The 20,835-nt window shown below is 40.3% G+C and overlaps 8 protein-coding genes across 8 annotated transcripts; 6 read left to right on the forward strand and 2 right to left on the reverse strand.

Annotated features, from left to right (window-relative positions):
• BCR41DRAFT_155654 (hypothetical protein) lies at nt 1-295 on the forward strand. Its single transcript, XM_022019615.1, has one exon. The coding sequence runs from the start codon at nt 76-78 to the stop codon at nt 253-255; it is 180 nt and encodes a 59-aa protein (XP_021885195.1). The 5' UTR covers nt 1-75; the 3' UTR covers nt 256-295.
• Nucleotides 296-807: 512 nt separating this feature from the next.
• On the forward strand, nt 808-1,446 carry BCR41DRAFT_392805 (hypothetical protein; the record flags this gene model as incomplete). The annotated part of the gene is made up of 2 exons (XM_022028506.1): nt 808-1,026; nt 1,339-1,446. The coding sequence occupies 2 exons, from the start codon at nt 808-810 to the stop codon at nt 1,444-1,446; spliced, it is 327 nt and encodes a 108-aa protein (XP_021885196.1).
• Nucleotides 1,447-3,928: 2,482 nt separating this feature from the next.
• Nucleotides 3,929-4,986, forward strand: BCR41DRAFT_299941 (hypothetical protein; the record flags this gene model as incomplete). Its single annotated transcript, XM_022020545.1, has 3 exons — nt 3,929-4,141; nt 4,303-4,414; nt 4,550-4,986. Coding segments are annotated over 3 exons (762 nt in total), but the record flags the coding sequence as incomplete, so codon positions are not given.
• Nucleotides 4,987-5,155: 169 nt separating this feature from the next.
• On the reverse strand, nt 5,156-7,013 carry BCR41DRAFT_346835 (domain of Kin17 curved DNA-binding protein-domain-containing protein). Its single transcript, XM_022022971.1, has 4 exons — nt 6,962-7,013; nt 6,697-6,789; nt 6,484-6,605; nt 5,156-6,317 (listed from the first exon to the last, which is right to left on the reverse strand). Exons 1-4 carry the CDS (start codon nt 6,992-6,994, stop codon nt 5,189-5,191), a joined length of 1,377 nt encoding a protein of 458 aa, XP_021885198.1. The 5' UTR covers nt 6,995-7,013; the 3' UTR covers nt 5,156-5,188.
• A 109-nt stretch (nt 7,014-7,122) lies between these two features.
• On the reverse strand, nt 7,123-8,346 carry BCR41DRAFT_379967 (Pre-mRNA-splicing factor Cwf15/Cwc15; the record flags this gene model as incomplete). Its single annotated transcript, XM_022027242.1, has 4 exons — nt 8,299-8,346; nt 8,081-8,176; nt 7,617-7,961; nt 7,123-7,450 (listed from the first exon to the last, which is right to left on the reverse strand). The coding sequence occupies exons 1-4, from the start codon at nt 8,313-8,315 to the stop codon at nt 7,123-7,125; spliced, it is 786 nt and encodes a 261-aa protein (XP_021885199.1). The 5' UTR covers nt 8,316-8,346.
• A 1,042-nt stretch (nt 8,347-9,388) lies between these two features.
• BCR41DRAFT_383875 (hypothetical protein) lies at nt 9,389-12,140 on the forward strand. The gene is made up of 4 exons (XM_022027514.1): nt 9,389-10,463; nt 10,568-10,613; nt 10,707-10,877; nt 10,993-12,140. Exons 1-4 carry the CDS (start codon nt 9,513-9,515, stop codon nt 11,949-11,951), a joined length of 2,127 nt encoding a protein of 708 aa, XP_021885200.1. The 5' UTR covers nt 9,389-9,512; the 3' UTR covers nt 11,952-12,140.
• Nucleotides 12,141-12,788: 648 nt separating this feature from the next.
• Nucleotides 12,789-13,558, forward strand: BCR41DRAFT_392810 (hypothetical protein; the record flags this gene model as incomplete). The annotated part of the gene is made up of 2 exons (XM_022028507.1): nt 12,789-13,262; nt 13,361-13,558. The coding sequence occupies 2 exons, from the start codon at nt 12,789-12,791 to the stop codon at nt 13,556-13,558; spliced, it is 672 nt and encodes a 223-aa protein (XP_021885201.1).
• A 6,226-nt stretch (nt 13,559-19,784) lies between these two features.
• Nucleotides 19,785-20,354, forward strand: BCR41DRAFT_283169 (cyclin-domain-containing protein; the record flags this gene model as incomplete). The annotated part of the gene is made up of 2 exons (XM_022020250.1): nt 19,785-20,051; nt 20,310-20,354. Coding segments are annotated over 2 exons (312 nt in total), but the record flags the coding sequence as incomplete, so codon positions are not given.
• Between the last annotated feature and the right edge of the window lie 481 nt (nt 20,355-20,835).

A 20,835-nucleotide genomic window follows, 5' to 3' on the forward strand; every position in this document is an offset into this window, starting at 1 on the left:
CAACATCCTCCAGCATGAGCGCGTTCTCCTCATCTCGTCTGTCGGTGGTCCGTGCGAGTGAGAGAGAAATGAGAAATGAGGAAGACGGATTGTTTGATCTTATTGTTTCTCTTTGAGAACACAAAAATACTCGACGAGGAAGGCGAGAAGATGCTTATAGTAGAAGTTCGAAGGAAGAAGAGCATAGCCCACCACCGTTTGAGCCACGCTCAAGGCCAGAGAATACCGCTTATATCATCCTGCCTCCTGAATTAGCACACGGTTCTCACAACTGTTTTTATGAATTTCACAACCCTTCATATTCCAAAAATAAAAAAATCATTGTTCTGCCCAAAATAAAGAATGTGTTATAAATCTTACATTGGTCTACTACAGACTTTTGCCAAGACAAATATGTCCTCTAAACCTTACGGTCGAAGGGATAGAGGATCAAAAACAAAAGCCTTGAATCTGATATCCCTCCATACATTTTCCAGGGCTGTAGTTCACGCATTATGTAGCTACATACAATCCTCTGTGCCTGAAAGTATCCATTCTAGAACATATTGGTTATTTGTCAAAAAACTATTTTTTGATTTAAACCGTAGAACATTCATGTCTAAGAGAAGGCGAGAGGGACAGGAAGGGAGGGATCGGAATAGGTCGCACGAAGCAGTGTTTGGCGATATGCGCCCTCTTCAACATCAAGTTTCGGTGAAAATGTTTATAACATATAGAATGGATCCGACGAGCACCATATTGCTTATCCACCAGTTCCTTCTCAACGATTAACATCTTTTCAACTACTCATTTTTCTCCGCTTTAACTATGCTTCCGAAACTAAGCTTACCCAGCGTCATCATATTGGCACTCATTGCGGTCGTTACCTCCAGCAATGCGGCTCCAATGCTCAGAAAGGGCGCGTCTCCTGCATTCTTAATAAGGATCCCAAGCTCCTCAAGCCTGAGATCATGGCTGTTAGCCTTGCTGATCCTAGAACGTGCACCATCTTCTCGGCGTAGAATTTTGCAGGGTCTCCTCGAGAAGGTGCGCTCCTCCGGTGCCAGTCTTCAAGGTGGCTCCGTCACCTAAGGTACTGGATATACTATCTGGGCCTGTTTCGACCCTGATGCATGTCAACGATGCACGATGGACAATTCAAAGCTTGCTACCTACCAGTTGAGGAATACTCTTTATGGACGTGTCAACTCGAACTGCGGCTTGGTCAACTATGACCTTTCAAGATCATGCTGGGGACGGATTTAGTGGTGATAAAAAGGAGGATGAAAATAAGGATGACGAGGGTAGCGGCGATATAAAGAAGGGTGATAGTGAGGGTAAAGATGGGGATGATGACAGGATGAGGGCGATAATGAGGGCGAGGACGGGGACGATGAGGGCGAGGGTGATGAGGGCGATGGTGATGATGACACGAAGACAGCGACGGACAAGGGCTCGCTCGTGTGATTGTAGATGGCAGTCAGGAAATGAGGCACCGTCCACTCTGTAACGTATTAGAAGTAAAAGTATTAGAGAACAATAAAAAGTCTCATGCCTTCAAACAGCTTTTTCATGGAAATGGGTGCATACGATCTTAGAGAAAGGCAATCCCATTATGATGAACCGGTCGTTTTATTGTATTTGTTATATTATCACTCTATCAGAACACCGGCCAAAGCACAGACCAAGCTCAAGCTCTTTCAACAGGTTCATATTGTTTTCTGTAGATCACCCCTTAATCCGGAAATTCCACCTGAACTAGTTTTACATTTTATATATAAAGTTAATTTCATTTGTAATGCATAATTAATATAAGTTAATTCTCATCCCATCTCAGTTGGACCCCATGCAGACAACCTCCTTGGGCGGATTGAAAATTATAAATGAAGAAAAGAAAAGAAAAGAAAAAAAAAAGGGTGTTTTGGAACAAGGCCATTACTATAAATGAATAAGATAAACAGCCGAGTTGATAGAAAAGCGTTGATGATGGATCATCATTTTCCCCCTTTTTTCTTTTTTTTCTTTTTTCCTAATCATGACACTGCGTAGCACAAAAGTATAATTGGCATTAGCAATGGGAGAAAATCTATAAAATCAGTCAATTAAACCATAAAAAAAAAGGCGGGCAGAGATTCCTTTTCTTCTTCAATTGGCCTTTAATGCTTGCATGTGTAAACTTGAAGACGAAACACTAAAATAAACAGACGATGAAAGAAAAGAGGGAGGAGTGGGGCAAATCAGTACCCTTTCCTTCACTTTCTTCTTTTCCCCTCTTTGTTTACAACCATCTTCCCTTTACTTTCCCTACACACCCTCTCTCCTTTCCTTCCCTTCCCTTCATTCACACTCTTCTTTTTTTTTGGCCCATTTCCATCACTCATGTCTTTTCATTAGCAACGTGCTCGCAGAGTGGAAATTTAACACAACAAATTGCTGAAAACCAAAAGACATCAGAATGTCAACATTTGACCCTGTCATTTCATCATGGTTGGCTGCTGGCTCATGTATAGGTTTCACTTGCCTCTTTGTCGGATCCCTCTACTTATTTCCCCTCAGGACCAAGCAACAGGCACGCGAATATGCAGCTCGTTACAGCCTACTTTCATCCATCGCACAGTCCACTCCAGTTGCTGCCTCAGCTTCTGCGCTAGCTGTCGTCACAGCAGCAGCAGCAGCAGCATCTGGTGTCACTACAATTTCCATTGATAATGATAATAGTAATAATAATCATAATAATAATAATGATAATGCACCATCGCGACGATCATCATTATCTTCGAACGATGATGATAATGATACAACTCCGCCTGCTTCTCCAAGGATTTCTACCTCTTCCATTTCAACGACAACAACCTTGGACAGTATGCACACTGCAGTCAGTAGTATCAATAATATTGGATCTCCATCCCTTACACCCACAACAACCACTACAACAACAACAACAACAACAACAACACCAACAACGACAGCTACGATGATAAACCACAGCAATTCGGGAGTGAATACAGTCAGTACAATCAGTGCAGGCGCTCTGAGCGCCACTACAGGAAGCATGACCAAACCACAACCAAGTGGGGTTCCTGATAATAGAGCACATCGTACCAGTACACATCTACACCTTATGGAATCTGGTGCATATGGCATAGGCATAAACATGGGCAGCCCTTCATTGACCTCGACTACGACTATGATGACAAGTTCTAGTACCAGTAATACCAACAGCAATAATGACAATACTAGTTTCGCCAATTCTGCTAGAAATAGTTTTCCGGCTTTACCTAAACGATCTCCATCATCAGGAACAGCTGACAAACGAGCATATCGTACTAGTTCACATTTTCAATTTGTAGAGAGTGTCAATAACAACAGTAATAGCAATATATCATCACCCATGGCATCTCCTGCACTATCGACTATTTCTGCTGGCAGCACTAGTACTTTTATTGTATCGCCTTCTACGTTGTCATCCTCTACGTTAGGAGGTTCAGGACCTGCTGCACGACCAGAAGTTGTGACCCACTCATATTCATCTTCATATTTTTATGATCAACACCAATCTAATGCTCCATATTATCATCATCACCCACAACAACCATACCAACAGCATCCACACCAACAAGAACAACAAAGGGTATCTCAAATGTTACATTCACCTTCAGCAGCGGATAAAAAGTTGGATCGAAACCATCCTTTAGTAATTAAACAAAGATTCAAAGGAATTTTCTTGACTTGTTTTGTGGCTCCGATCTACCTTTGGTGGGTGTTTAAACTCACAGGAGCAATTCCCAACGATCTGGTAATTCAAATGAAAATGAAAATGAAAATAGGACAAACACGTGTTGTGTCGTACCTGGGTTTAACATCAATTCTAATTCACCCATGTGAATACATGCATATATATATTCTTTTTCCTCTTCATCTTCATTAGTCTTTCTGGTCGCGCCTAAGAACGTTTCTAGAACTATTAGGGATTTCGATTCCACAAAACATATTCAAGCTTTTCAATCATGTCGTGCTTCCTTTATTCTTAATGGGCGTCCTATTCATGGGTCCCGTCCTGATGATGTTTTTAAGCAAAGAACTTCCATTCCAACAAGCCTTTGATTGGGTAACTCATCGGCAATATTTCCGAAGTTTGATCGGCATGAGAAATTTTGTCGTGGTAAGCTTTAATATTATAAATGATAATATATGTAAAATGAATACATTGATGAATATATATCATTCAATCATAATAGTAACAATTCTTTTTTTTTTTTTTTTTTGTTTATTTTTTTTTTTTTTTTATTGTTATTATTAAAAAATAATAATAATAATAATTAGGGTCCTATTTCCGAAGAGTTCGTGTTTCGAGCATGCATGGTTGCAATTGTCGCACACACTGGCGCAAAATCTTATACTATGATCTTTGCATTGCCACTAGTGTTTGGTATAGGTAAATGATCTATTATTAATGTCCCTTGAATTTGCTCCGCTTAATTTTTTTCTTTCTCCTATCCAATCACTGATACTTTTTTTTTTTTTTTTTTAAAAAAAAAAAAAAAAAAAAAAAAAAAAAAAAAAATTGTAGCACATATTCACCATGGTTATGAATCCTTTGTGAGAAAGGGCCGGACACGACGTGCATTTTTAAATGCAACCCTTATGACTTGTTTTCAATTTCTCTACACAACCCTTTTTGGTTGGTTCGCCACTTACTTGTTCCTCAGAACGTCCAATTTGATCGCACCCTGTATCTGCCATGCCTTCTGTAATTTGATGGGCTTCCCCGATGTCACCAACATTCAGTACTTTGGTCGATGGAAACACTGGCTTTATTTGGCTTTTGCAACCGGCATCCTCTTGTTCGGCCTCCTGCTACAACCCTTGACCTCGCCTAGTCTTTATGGTGATGAATTCTCTTCTGCTTATTGGAGCATCACAATGAAGAGCACTTTAGCAGAAGCATCAATATCAGCATCAGCCGCAACAGTAGGTGTAGACACTGTCTTTAAGGCTGAGATCTAATACATAGCCTTTGTATTCAACTTCCATTAAAGTTAAAAAAAAAAAAAAAACATTTGTGTTGATAGCCAGTGTGAAATAGCTGATGGATAATAATGATAATGATAACGATAATGACAGTAATGGTAATGGTAATAATAATAGTTATATTATAATAATAATATTAATACATCTTGCACATCAAGATTTATCACCATTCTACCTCCTATCGCGACCTGGACCTTTCCCGATAGCCATCCCGATCCCGGTTGTTGTCACGACTCCTCGAATCCCTATATCTATCCTTGTTTCTTTCTTCCCGATCTTCTCTGCCTGATTTGTAATCACGGTCCTTATCATCCCGATTATCTCGACTAGACCTGTAGTCGCGATCACGACTACGATCACGACTACGATCACGGCCGTCTCGACTATCTCTAATCGATCTATAGTCTCGGACCCGATCGCGACCACTTCGACTGTCGTGGTTAGACCTATAGTCCTTATCTTTGTCTCTATGGCTCCTGTCGTCTCTGCTACTACGATCAGAGTATTCCCGCCTTCCCTCCTCATCCTTGGACTTTACATCTTTACTATTCGTTTCTTCCTCCAACCTATTTTTCTTGACCAAATCACGATCCATCATCTCTTCCATCGCAGATCGCTTCTTAAGTGGCTCTGTCGCCATCGTTGTTGTTGTGGTTGTGGATATGGATGCTGCTACTGGTGCTGCTGGTCCTATTGAAGTTGCCGATGATGATGGTGGTGTGGAAGCAGTGGAAGCAGTAGAACTCTTTGAAGAAAACACACTTGGCTTCTTTGCTAGAGCGCTCAAACTCTTTGGTTTCAGCAATCCAGTTCCACCACCGCCCAATTTTAATCCGCCCCCTGCCGCTGCTCCGCCAAGTCCTATAGGTTTGATTGAAATATCCAACTTGATTTTTTCTTCTTCATTTTTTCGTTTGAGTTCCGTTGCTGCTGTATTATTTTCTTCTTCTGCTGTTTCACCTGAAGAACCATTGCCATCTCCTTGTTGCTGTTGTTGCTGCTTTTTAAGGGCTGCGGCCCTTTCAATCTGCTGCTGGATCAATCTCTGCTCCCGCTGTTCATCATCCATTTCCATTCTTTCCTTTCGAGCGATGGCTTCCTGTCGAGCCAAAGTCTTGGGTGAATTATCAATCCACTGCATGAACCAGCCCTTGGGGGTCTCATCCACAATGGCTAAGCCTTCCTTTCCAAGATGCATTGTGAATTCTGATAAGGTTGCCCATTTAGTGGCATTCATGTGAAGATGTTGTCGATCTGAAATGAATTCTTGATAGACTAAATTGGCATGGACACGACGAGTTCCATATCTAGAGACGACAAAAAAAAAAAAAAAAAAAAAAAAGAAGGTAAATATATGAATAAATACAACTATACATGTAAAACAAGTGCCTAGATTAAATAAGTTCAGAATGAAGTTATGCTGTTAAGCTTTAGTATGGAAAGCAAGAAGAAAGAGAAAAGCAAAATATTTACCTTGTAGAGAGCAACTTCAAAAAATCGCGCTGAAACTCTGCGGAATAGTCATTAATATATTTATCAGGTGATTCTGCCACAAGCAAGATCTTACGCTGATGAGACTCGGAAGCACAATGGCACTATGCTCGGTAATAAGAAAGAGAGGAGTTAAAGCTAAATACTCATGTCTCTTCATCCAAAGTCGTTTACTACTTTTCTTTCTTTTTTTACCTTGAACCCGTTCTCATCTCGACATTGCTTCTCGCAAATCTGACAGTACCATCGAAGTTTCTGGAGACCCTTGGCTTTGATGCGATTTGCAATCTAGAAAGGAAAAAAAATGTTTAAAACAAGTAATAAAAAGATCAGTAATGATCCTGTGTGGGCGCAGTCTATAATGTATTTTTTGAATCGAAATGGCCCAAGAATTATTTATAATGAAGGACAGATAGCTTTTTTCAGTGAAAGAAGTTTAAAGGACAGTAATGAAACATACAGCTTTAGGAGTAAGAAATCCGTCCTTGCCCATTGATGTTGAATGGTTGATGTCAAAAAATGTATAAATATTGCGATGCAAATTAGGCACAAGAGAATGAATATCTCTTACAGTGGCTTAGTAATATATATGAATAAAGATGGATTTCCACAAATTTATTATTATTGAACATATTTGTTCATGAATTTTCTATGGAAATCTGATCGCAGGGTATCGTTGATAAACCGTTTCTTGGGTTTATCGTCAATACCTCTGGCTTGGTTTTTGAAGATCACATCATCATCCCATCGCCGTTTGACAGAGAAATCCTTGACTGCAGTATTATTGTTCATGTTTAACAATGGGTTTCCTGCTGCTGCCTGAGCTTGCCTTTCTTTTTCTTCTTCTTCACGTTGAAGTCTTTCCTGACGTTCCTTCTCTTCCGCACGCTCACGTTTAATCTTTTCTAATTCTCGTAATAATTCCGCAGTGTCATCCTCATCATCATCGCTGTGAACCGTAAAAAAAAAAAAAAAGATATTATCATCTTAGTTTTTCAAATTTTGATACTTTTTTTTTTCATCTCGCTCTAATTGACAATTGTACTTAAAGAAAAAAAAAAAAAAAAAAAAAAAAAAAAAAGAACAGCTCCGCCTATTCCCTCCCTCTTTCTTACCTGTCACTCTCGTCACTATCACTTTCATCGCTTCCCTTATCAGAATCATCGCTATCACTATCGTCCTTATCTAGACGTTCAGCCTCCTTCAACAATCTCCGTTTCCGTTCTAAAGGTGTTTCCGCTGGTTCCTCTGAAGAGCGTGTTGCTGATGATCCAATCTTTTTTGTAGTATCTTTATTGTCATCAACATCGTCGTCGTCGTCGTCCTTGAAAGAGTTCGAAAGACCTTCGGCCAGTTTTGTAGTCCTCTTGACTTTTTCAAAATGATTCTGTTCTGCTTTCAGAAGCTGAGCCTTCAAATCCAAACGGTTGAGTTCATCTTGTGCAGTTTGACCAGACTTTCTGTTAATGAAAATAATATAAATAAAACAAAAAAAAAAAAAAAAAAAAAAAAAGGCTTTTTTTAGTAACTTTATGAAGAAGTATTTTTGAATCATTTTGACTTGAATGTAATAACTTACCTATACTTAAGTTTGGTATGTGATGCGAGATCACGCGAACTATAGATGCGTGTAGGTGCCTGACTGCCCTTTCCACGAGCTGGATCAAATGTCGGTCTTGTAGCATTTTGACACAATTAATTAAGAAAAAAAAAAAACGATAATTGTAAGCGTAAGCAAAGTGTTGTTGTTGCTTCTTGCTGATGGAGTCTATTTGACAGGGGAGCAGTAGTATATACCTGGCAGCGGTGGTCATGATTGAGTGTGTGTGTGTTTGAGTTGGAGAGAGAAATGGAGAATAGAGTGACTACAATTCCAAGATGAATACTTTTTTGAAAGTAGATATCACGTGCCTCAAGACCATCAAGATCCGAAGATCCCTTGATCCTTTGATCCATTGATCAGGAAAAAATTACATCGAGTTATTGCTGCAAATCGAATAACATGCTAGTACAATTATTATGATTAACATTTTTTTTTTATACATATATGTTTATTGCCATTCATGATTGCTATATATTATTGTATGCAAAATATTAGTTGATCCTTTGATGATACCTATATGATCTTATTGATATCAATGGATAAAGAAAGAACTTCGTTAGAATAACTTGATGCTTTTCTCTTTCTTTCTCTCTCCCGTCTTCTGCATCTCATCATATTAAAGGGAGTTTCAGTAGGGCGCAATAATTATCAACACTGTTGTTCAGGCGGTAATTCCAGCTTTGATTGCTTATGTCTCATCATGTTGCCCATCAATATGTTTGTATCGTCTATAATCATTAGACAAGTTCACTTACAAATGAAGGGAGAACTATGAAGGTGAGAGACAATGGAAAAAGGAAAAATATGAGAAAGGAAGGGGAAAGAAAGTAAAAAATAAATAAACAAACAACTTTCTCTTTTTTATTGTTGGCACCTTAATGATGGAAGCCACATCTTGGAGCCAAAGAAAGTAAAATCACGTCGCGTTTCAGATGCATATCCGTGTGAGTATCAAAAATCTGCGAACAGAGTCATTGAGACAATGTACATGTATACATTTACAATGTAGTCCATGTCTTTTTAAAATGCTCAAATGTTCCCATGGCCATATGGCATATGACAAATGGCGCTGTAAGCACAGAGCAAAGCTTGTCTCGGCTGTTAAATATCCCATGCGTGTTTAATCGTGTGTGGATTGATTAATGCATGGGTGTGCGCCCAGTTGTCCTTCCATCCAATCCAATCGATCAAATTCAGGGAGTCTAGACATGTGTTACGAACCTGTTGCAAGGACCATGCAACCCTCCTTTCCCTCACACATTAGCGGCTTTTTTTTTCCCCAATCTTTCTCTCCCTTTTGCTTTGCTTGCTCATTCTTTTCTTTTCCCTCCATTACTTGCCTTCTTCAATTATCTTCATTCCCACATTCCTTCATTCCTTCATTCCTTCATTTTATCAAAGTGATGCAATGTCCTCAAGCAAAGCCATAGCAGCAGCCGCAGCCTTCCGAGGCAACACCCTCTTTGTTCACTACTCCACTATCGCTAATAACCTTGGCTCTCTTTATGCACTATATCCTTCTTCTTCCAATCCTACCTCCGTCGCCCCTTCCCCTCCTTCACCTCATCCTAATTCTCCACCTTCGCCTGCTTCCAACGCAGTCGTCATCAACGACATCAACAACGGAACTATTACCACTCCTGATTCCTTGCTTATACAGCCTCAAAACCTTGTCGTCAATGGTCCCAACTTTTTGAACCCATCCACTCGCACAGCCCCTGGCTCAGCTAGCATAGTCTCAACCGCCACTCGAGATCCAACCACAGGGGCTGCTCGCTATGACCTTTTACTAGCTCTCAACTTCCCTCAAGCACCTAACCCATACGTTTTCCGCATATCACCACAATTTCCCAACATGGGCAGTGGAACTCCACCTGATGGAACGTCCAGTAGTAATAGTAACAGTAACGGTAACAGTGGCGATAGCAGTGATAGTAGTGCTAGCGATACAACTAGTCCTTCTTTTTCTTCCTTTGCTTCATCACTCAATTCTTGGACCGCCATGGATCAGAGCCAGATGCTAGGTGTCCTTCCCACAACCTCTCGACTATGGCTTGCCTCAGGAACTGCTCACCCGACGGGCTCACCAGAAGGGTCTGGGCTATATGAGTTATTCACAGAAAGAAGAAATATAATGACTATTCAAAAACTGGATGTTTCGGGACCGAATCCAATGCCAGCATCGTCTTTGTTGCCATTGGAGATGAACCTTTTAGACACACAAGCAGAACCGAGGATTTTGAGGTTGACTGAAAAAGGAGGCATCTTTGATGTGGCCATCGTCGGTAGCTGCATCCAAACTCCGTTTAACCCTCCAGGGGCCTGTATAATATTGATCAACGAAGTCAACCATGAAATTGTAAGTCAAATAAGCTGCAAACAAGGATTCAAATAATGCTGTTATCTTGAACAAAAATAGACTGATCTTTTTTTTTTTTTTTTTTTTTTTTTTTTCCTGATTAGATCTATACGACCATGCCATATAATCCTTCAAGTTGTATTACCGCAGGTACGTAAAGCGCCCATTATTTGCTTTGGCTTATTAAAAATCTTTGGTCCAAAAGACATGCATGCTTACGTCTTATTTTGTTTTGTTTTGTAGCAAATGGCTTGATTATTATGGCATCTTCGGAAGGGATTTGGTCATTTGATTATAGTTCAAGATTATCAAGTAGCTGGAATAGTCGTCAAGCTCCAGGCATTAGGCCCAACCTGCCAACTCCTATTTTAGCATGTGCTACGTCCAACTCTAAGCTGTATGCCGTACTCGAAGGTAAAAAGTCAACCGGATACATGAATCTTATATCAGTGTTTTGTTTTGTTTTGTTTTGTTTTGTTTGTGTTGTTTTCTCACGGAATGCCTTGTACGTATTAATGTATTTCACCAGGAGACACAGGGATGCCCTCGATTCGATCCATCGACTTGACAAGCCCAAATTGGGACTGGAAGACAGTTCCATTAACAAAGACTTCAAGTGGTGATGGACCTTACACACATCCAAGAGATCCCCAAACAGGTACGCCAGCCAATGGAGAATCAGTCTCTTCGAAAAGAGGTTTATCGTCAGGAGCCATAGCAGCGATCATTATAGCGGCTGTGGTTATACTTGCACTTCTGGGACTTGGATTCTTTTTGCGCAGTCGGAAGAGTCGAGCAAAACCTGATATGTTATCGCGTGAAGCAGAGAAAGCGATTGTGTCACCAGCAGCGCTACCAGCACAAGCACCAGTGTTGCCACCTGTCGCTATGTCAGCACCTCCAGGATATATTACACCCTATGGATCTGCATCGACTACTCCTGCAATGGCTGCATATGTTCCACCGGTTCATCCAAACGCTGCTCCTGCACGTGGAGGATCCTTTGGAAGTATGTCAACCAGCAAACAAGAATTTTCAGAGTACAGCCAATCATCACTGCAGCCATTACAGCAACATCATACTCCACAACCTACATCATACAATCAAGCCGTCCCTATCGCAACAACATCAGCAGCAGCCATCCCTGGAGCACTTTACACCTATTCACCTTCAATAACACCTATGTACTCGAATGCGACTGTGATGGTAGGCGGCAAGCAAGAGTTGGCTGACGAGAGCCAAATTGAATCAACACAATCACGAGCACAGACACCATTATCACCTGGGGCTCAACACAGCTATCTACAACCTGAGAGTGCTGTGCCAACAAACACCTCCAGTAATAATAATGGTTCACAGTCGCAAGGGATGCTCTCACCGGCCCTTGCAAATGCTCAGTTGATCCTTCAGAATTCACAGACATCACAACCACAGCCGCAGCCACAACCACAACATCAATATTATCATCCACAAAATGGGCATTATTAAATAATAAGTACATAAACATCTATAATATTTCTCAACAATAACAAGAAGAAGAAAAAAGGACCTAACACCCTCCTTGCATGGTTATCCATTTATTTCATTTGTACAATTGAACCATTAACTTAATAAAAAGCAATCATTCAGGAAAAGAAACTTAATAAAAGGCGTGTCAATCTACGCATTATAACACTCAAAGGGATGACGTATAAGAGTGTAGACATATAAGTTTCCACTATCCGGCCTATGATTTACACTTTAATGGGGGGTTTTTTTCCTAACTCCCTTTTCATTTCCCCCTTCCAAGGTACAACAGCGCTCTTAAACCTTGCCACTGTCCAATAAATTAGGTGTTTCCCTTCGATACCTAATTCGTTCAGACCTCTAATTATAATCTTAGAGGGGAGGGGGGAATCTAGCAAAAACTAACAATTTAGAGTTAGTGTAAGTGTAAGTGGAGGTAGAGAAGAGATGAGGCGAAGTGAGGTGAGGCAAAGCAAAGTTAAGAGAGGGCTAAAAAAAAAATAAAAAATAAAAAATAAAAAAAAACCAAACAGCCCACATGTGTGCAGCATAATAGCCCCCGTAAATGTGGCTCTGTTGGACAAACCTTGTCGCACGTTTTCCATTATACACACTCCTCTTTCCTTTACAATCTTTATTCTCCTATGTACCTGAAATATGAATACTCGAGAACAAAAGCTTGTATGCGAATACTCTTGAGAGACATGAGAGCCATTTATTTCATCATAAACAAAGGGCGACAAACGTTCATCTGATACTGGGCTTCCTTCCATTGAAATAAATAGACCAGACACAATCAAAAGAACAAGAACATCAGTCATGTTCGGCAATAAGCACGCCTCACCACAAAACTTTCTCTTCCCAACCAAGGCTCTAAAGCTCTTCAACATTTATATGGAATGCATCCGCATAGTAACCGTAGATGACGACATCATCATGGAGTTGCGTATCGATGCAGATACTACACTGTCTCGTATCCAGCGGAATGAGAAGAGATGGTTTACCTTGTCAGCCCCCATCGACCTCGAATCATTGCGCCAGAGGATCGCTTTAGCCTACCATGAACTTGCTTGTTTACATGAGTGCCTGGATCACGCAGGTGATGCTAAAAAAATTGGTATAAAAGCTGAAAAGTGGACATCCATCCAAGGAAGCATTATCCGTGATGAGCCCTCAACTCTTGATGCAACTGCCGGCAAAAAGCGAGAAGAAAAAGGAACCAGTAGTAACAACTTTAAAACTGAAGCTATTGTCGCTAAAGCTGTGTCAGGCTCTAGTTCTCAATTGGGGTCAGTTTAGGACACTACTTTTGCCTCTCTCTTGCCGATGGGGCTCGCAACAACATCATGCTAGGCACACATTTACTCGGAGGCCTGGCTTAATTGGTGCAGTATGCTCCAGCCGGATACCTCGGGCCAGACGATTTAGCCAATACCCTCGCTGCTCTCAGCTCACACCTACAAAGCGCTCATGCTCACTCTGACGATCACCTCTATCATCTAGCTGCCGGAGCCTCACATGTACTCGATGTCATGGTCAACAACCAAGTCAAGGTTCTGAGGCAAGAGCAGCCCAATGGGCCTACTTGAAGGGACTGCGAGGCAGTTCAGATCCTCATCTGGTGTATCATGCAGCCTATGCCGCCCAAGCTTCGCTATATACTCCAAATGACAAAACACTAATGCAAGCTATACTTCAACGCACATCAATAGTGACCCAAGAAGTGCTTGAGATAGTGAGTGCGGCCGTAGGCTTGAATATGAATGCATTCATGGATGAGTTAAGAAACACTAAAAGGGACCGCTTAGTGAACTAAATCTAATATAAATTAATGATGGACTTCAAATGCAACGAGGTAAGAATGAGGGCTTTTGTTTACATAGTAGGAAAGGGTACTTATGGCTCCTTCCTATTACTATAAGTCGTGGGTATATTATTTGTGTAATTTAACTATTTAGATAAAGGACTTGGGTAATATGGCACACTGCCATCAAACGCAAACATTACTAAGCGGGGCCCGCGTGTGGTCGAAGGTATGGAATACAAAGCGAGCAAACGGTACTTTACGCTGGTAATGCTTGTACTCCAGATCTTTCTAGATTAAATGGAGTCATAAGGAAGCCTCTAGTGCAACGTAGAACTGTAGGTGGACTGACTTCTGGAGTAGGTATACACCGGGCATGTCAGCAAACTGTAGGGGCACCACCAATGGCATCCAAACTCAGGATGCTCCCCAACCCGCAGAACCATCACCAAGCCTCATTAGCGAAGACACGCTCAAGAGCAGAAGTCATAAGAGGAGGGAAATCATTGACAACGTTAATGCCACCAGGTAAATCAATCAAAGGCTGTCAGTTTAAATATGGCGTCTGCAAATAATGTAACTTTGTACATGCCATATCATGCAGCCTCCGTGCAACAGAAGATCAGTAAGCAGTATGTATTTAAAATATTGAGGACACGGCATATACAATATAGGCGAAAAGCACCTCATAGTAAAATTAAACCACATTATGCTCTTTGTGTAGGTCGATCGACCGTCTGCCTTGTTGAGGAGGCTTACTATTTCACATTCAAAGCAGTCTCCATCGCTACTGTCCTTTAAGATTGCGGACCAAATGGCTGTATATGCCACATATAGTATAGAGCGGCTATGATTATCTCCCATATGACGCTGTTTTCTTTGATATCTAGGGCGCTAGTACCCCGATAGGCTTCTTTCGACTTGACTTAATGGGAATAATGACAAAATGCCGTCGCTGGTGTCTCAAAGAGGCTATACTGTATAACGTAGCAAAGGTAAAGAAGGTACGAGTAGACGGATTTAGGTTTGCCAATTTTACTCAATAGTCCTGCCCCCAATACCATAGATTGCACAGGGAGAACAGGACGGTGTAAGCGCGCAGCATTTGAGTATGAATGGGAAGCTAAAATGATGCTTCATAAGGGGGGGAGCAATTGTCCAAACTATGCATAAACCATATTCTGAAGATGGCGTGCGCGCTCATATTACGCATACATACTGCACTTCAGCACAACAAACAAACAAACAAATAAACAAACAAATAAAATAGAGAGAGAGCTAAGGGGAGAGGTGTGTAGCAAAAGAACATTTACTTTATAAATCACATTGCCCACTCACGGCTCTCCAGATAGTTTGAAGTGGTATGGAGTAAGAGTTTTCAATGCAGCTTTTTTGCGAAGGGAACACATGGAGAAGGCCCCATTCGGCATAGGCCTGTTGATATGAGCTCCTAGGCCATACAGTTACCCGATATTTTTTTGAATGTTAAAAATTGGCTAAGTCGTTAGGCTTCTAACGGCTTTCTCAGTTGGCGTAAAGGGAAGGGCTGAGGACGGGGGAAAGTCATGTTAATTGCTTGGATCACTGTTTTTTTTTTTTTTTTTTTTTTTTTCTAAAAAAAAAAAAAAAAAAAAAAAAAAAAAAAAATCTGGAAGAGAACTAATACCAGGAGATCTCAGACAAGAAAAAACGTCATGCCTTGGCAACTGTAGATCAACAAACTCCATGGAAGCACCCTGACTTTGAAACCAACACAATATATATTTAGTTCCCTATCATATACCTTAGTGGCTGATCTGGGATGCTTATGCACCTTTTGTCATATCCAAAATAATGCCCTTTTGGAGATTTGTATTATTTGTTTATTGAGCTGTGGAAAAAAAAAAAAAAAAAAAAAAAGCATAATAATCAGTTGTCCTTGCGTAATCTTTTTCAGAACCGTTAAATCGCCAATAAACGTCAAGAACGCGCTCTCTACAATTAAGGTAAACGCCAAAGCTTGGCTGGAATCTCTTTAACAACATCAACAATATCATCAACGGCAAGCATAAAAGGGATTGAGATGAGATCTCGCATTGATGATTGATACACATCGTTTTACCCTGTCTACCATCAATAGTGATTACTGGGCCAGAGGTCGCGAAGATTAAAGCCAAATCAAGGGCTCTGGTCATGCACTTCAAACAACCATAACCACAACCAAAAACCACAACCAAAAAACCACAACCAAACAACAAAAAAAAGAAAAAAAAAAAAAAAAAAAAGAAGCAAAATACGAAAAGAAACGAAAAGAAGCATGTCAGTAGGCATCCAGAACTATTTTTTTTATTTTGAGATCATAGAGCCATGTTTGGGGTTAATCTGATGTTATTGTTTATGTTGTTTTTGTTTTTACATGAGTTGACTAGAACTATAATATTGAGAGGAAACACGCGCGTAGTATATTTCTATACATTTGTTCTCCCTAAATACAAATCATTACAGCTTATGAATCATTTCTTATAGCTTTATCACGTTTAGCCGGCATCAACCGCGAACCGCTGAAGTGAATTACTACACATGTACCCCTGTCCGGACTACTTTTTTTTTTTGTTTGGTTTTTTTGTTTTTGTTTTTGTTTTTGTTTTTGCATAATCATGGGAAAAATAAAGAATAGACCTGTTACTCAATACTAAAGTCCTAAGTATACATGTATATATATTGATGCTGAATGTTTATCCTCACCCATCATGCGAACGTTGATGGTTTGCATCTTTTTAAGACTGCATTCGTATCGATTGGCAAACAGGGTTTTGCATAGGTTGGAATAAGCTCTCATGCCAGAAATCTTGGAAAAAGTGTCACAATCCCCCGCCATTCATGTCAAACAGCACTGCACGCCAAATATCAAAAGCGAAAATCAGTCGTACAGGTTTGTCTAAAGGAACATCTTTTTTAAAAAGAAAAATGCTTTTCTATAGCATTTAATAGTAGAGAGTCAATAGAGCCCATTATCTTTGGGGTAAGTATATCCGGGGGAATAAAAAAGAGGTGTTTGTAATACAAATGCTATTACACAGTTCATCATGAGATTTAAAGAGATAACCAATAGGTCGGATGATAGATCATTGATGGGCGATAGTAAAAGAGCATAAACTGTGGAATATACATAAATCTTATAATATTGATGAGGAGACATTGCCCCAGTCCCAGGCCAAGGGCGGAAATGGGCACTTTGTGAAAGGACACGATCGTTTGCTTCTAATGCGAAGCCAATCAAGGTGAAAGAGATCCAACCCACGTGTAGTGTTTTATATGTCTTTAATTCAGTGCTGTGTGAATTATTCATGTACCTTCCTGTGCTCAATGTGTTCACATTTATTGGACTTGCTTACTTGTGTAATACAGAAATCTACACACACCCCCTCGTTTGGTCAGGACTAATTCATTTTTATACATGTATATTATTCTTTAATCAAAAGAAGGTGATTGAATTGGTTTAGTGGCTTTTACGTTTCAGTCAATTATATAATTGGCCCCTAGTGCATTTAAAGAAAGTAAATAAATAAATTAGAATATGCATAAAGTGCCTATTTGACTGTGTAAAAATATCAGTGTCCCCTCCCAATAGAATTGACACGAAAGGACGACTTAGCCTAGTGTGCCTGTGCAGCCAACCAGATTGTGAGAATCGAAGGATTGGACAGCAGCATGCCCAAACGACTGGACACAGACGCGCGAAAGTCAATCTCAAAATATAAAAGTGTGATTTATTTAGCAAGGTCATTATAAATGGTGAAGGAGCAAAGAAAGAGCCAATAGATTCAACGATGGACAGATGCTGTTTTGATTTGTTACACCTCTTTCGCTCATGCTCATTTGTTGTTTACTTGCTGTTGCTCATTTATTCATTAGAGCAAGGACAGAGGCGGAAAAAGATTATCTTTCTTCAATTCAATCCCCTCTTGACGACATCACACACACTGATCGACCTCATAGAACTCAAAGAAGCATAAAAAAAAAAAAAAAAAAGTCAGCGCATTTTCCCGACTCGTTTTGTCAGTGATCCACTTACTCTCTTGAATAAATTGGCATTGGAAGCCAATTATTTTGCTTGTTGGCTAAATTAGCCACCAAATCAATTCAATCTTTGTTTTTTTGATTAAAATGTATGAGTTGCTAACCAAACGAAATAGACCTGATTGCGCTTCGCTTCAAAAAAGAAGAGCAAAGAACATTAAGGCTAGTGCATCATTACTTTTTTTTTTTTTTTTTTTTTTGGTCTTGTGCGTCCGGGTCTCCAATTAAAATATACAATCAAGTATTATATATATATATATATATATATATAAGAGTATGATTATAATAGATATAAAGTCTGTTTGATCATTTCAAATGACACGACAAGTTAGTCAGCAATGAGGACATTTCTCAGGCACTTCGGATCGAATCCCTATTCAGGTCTAGGTTCTAATGTTTATTTTTTTACTCATTCAAATGCAATCACTCATCATCAATATATAGTTGCTTCTCTTTTTTTCCCTTTTTTACAATAGTACTTTTTAGTACTGAGTTCATCAAGGTCAGATGGGGGCGATGCAACAAGCAAAGGATTAAAATTATAAATTTTTAGATGTATGTATACATCTGCTTGCTTGTTTGTTATGTGAAAAGAGCTGGATGTTTTTCAGTTTCGGCCATCTCGCCAACCATCCATGTCCTCATTTTTTTCCCTTTTAATTCACCTATTCCCCCAGCAAACATTTTTTTCACCCTTTCAGCTTCTTTCTCTTTCACCATCGCTACCTTTTGCTCCAAACATATTATTTCTTCTTTCCCCTCATAAATCCTCTCCATCTGCAGTCTTTTAGTAATAGAAAGAAGATTACCTTGGTGATCCATATCGTCGCATGTTAGTATATCTATCCAAAATAACCATCCTCCTCCTACTTTATACAGCCAGTTTCTTCTTTACTATCCAGCATTCGTACTTTTGCTATTCATAAGGATAGACAGTCAACCATCATATATTCCTTACTGTTCCCTCTTCAATCCTCCCTCTCCATTGAAACTGATCACTCCTCTCACTTCTTTCTGTCTATCCATCTGTTTGTCCCGACTTTCCCTGTCTGTTTGTCTGTCGCCTCTGTTTTTACTTTCTTCCTTCCTCCGCCTTCTTATTCTGTTCCTGTCCTTTGTCGACTGTCCAACAAAATCTTCCAGATTGCTCCCAACCAATCAAATTTTGATTTTTTCGACCGTGATCATTTAGTGGACAGAATTTTTTCAGGGCACTCTGTTGACAGGAATTCAAGGAAGAGACAATTTGGACTATTTGACAGATAAAAAAAAAAAAAAAAGCGCAAGGAGGCAACGGCTCCAGCAGAAGCACACAGACGACATTGAAGAGGGACTCATTTAACCAGAAGTACGATTTGTGCTCACAGGCTTTTGCCAAGTGCCTATGCCAAATAACTCCCCCACGTTGAATGTCACCCCAATATATCTCACTCGCCTTGCTCTCTTTTCGTTTCTTGACGCTTCTTTGTTTTCTTTTCCCCACCTTCCATCTCTCTCCCATACCCTGACCTTCACACTCTGATACTCATATTTCCTCTCGTTCTTTCTCTTTTCATTTCATTCTAGACTGTGCAGATTGTTGTTGTAGTTATAGTTTATTGTTGTTCTTCTATAATATTCCTTCGTTTATTTCATCTTTTTAGTATTCCAAGTATTGTATTTTATATCACACCATGTCCACATACAACCATAATAACGAAACAACATTAGAGTACCCTCAGGGTGCTGGACCCACGCGCGCATACCTTCCTCCTTCTAAATCAACACCTTTGTCCTCTGGACTCTCAGCTGCATTAACAGAAAAACTCGCCGTCACCTTAGGATCTAAAAAAGCATATATGAACCTTCCCTCAATCCAAAAAGTGATTGCCAGCCATTCTAACATAAAGACCGAAGAAACCGACGCTCCAGGTTATGATGAAACCATCGCCAATATACCCGACCTCGACCTCCTCCCCCCACCACCTGTTTATGACATTGTCAATTGTCCCACATCTCAGACGTTACTCTTAGTATCTTCCCTCATTAACACTATCCTCGCCGTCAACGACCGGCTAGCCTGTCCAAAGATCACATTGTTCCACTCGCGAGCTATCCCCAATATTTCAATAGAGGCATATCTTTCTCGTATCCTCAAATATGCTACCTTCCAAAACGAAGTCCTCCTAATTATTCTTCTATACTTTGATCGCATTGGCGGTGGATGCAAACCCACGCAAGTGTTGACCAACAGCTTTCCCAAAAGTCTGTTGCGGCAGGCGTCTATGACTAAAGAAGATATCAACCAATTAATGTCACCAGGAGGAGGTCATGAAGGGAATATGGACCAAGCACGAGATGAAAAAGCAGCCCTCTCGCGCCAGGGCAACGATACCACAGGCACAGATGCTGATGCTGACTCTGATACGACGGATGAAGAAGAGGCAATTGCAGACGAGATATATACTTCATCTTCAGATTCGCCCGTTGGGTCAAAGCTGATTATCAACAGCTTCAATATTCACCGTCTTCTTATCACCAGTATCGTTGTGGCGTCAAAATTCTCATCAGACCGATTCTGTCCAAATGGTCAATATGCCAAGGTGAGTTCAAATAGCATTCGAGAACATCCACCTACTCATCCAATCTATATCCAAACATTCTGGCAATCAACCCATCCATCTAACAATTCATCTATCTATTCACGCATCCATCATGTATCCATTTATATTCTCCATTAAACTAACCACACCTTCATGACTTGTATAGGTGGGTGGACTTCCACTGAAGGAGCTCAACCAACTTGAGCTAGAGTTCTTGTTCTTATCCCAGTTTGAGCTCAATACAACTGAGGCTGAATTGCAGTCGTATGGCAACAAGCTACTTATGTACCATCAGCGACTTAACGGGATGGAACGTGCAGCAATTGATGCTATAACTCCGGCGAAAGGGGAGTACATCCGTCTAAACGAAAAAAAACACATAGTGCATGAAAAACCGATCCCATCTAGGATCCAGACGTCC

The sequence above is a fragment of the Lobosporangium transversale genome, assembly GCF_002105155.1.
Source record: "Lobosporangium transversale strain NRRL 3116 chromosome Unknown BCR41scaffold_4, whole genome shotgun sequence".
Classification (NCBI taxonomy): Eukaryota; Fungi; Mortierellomycota; class Mortierellomycetes; order Mortierellales; family Mortierellaceae; genus Lobosporangium; species Lobosporangium transversale.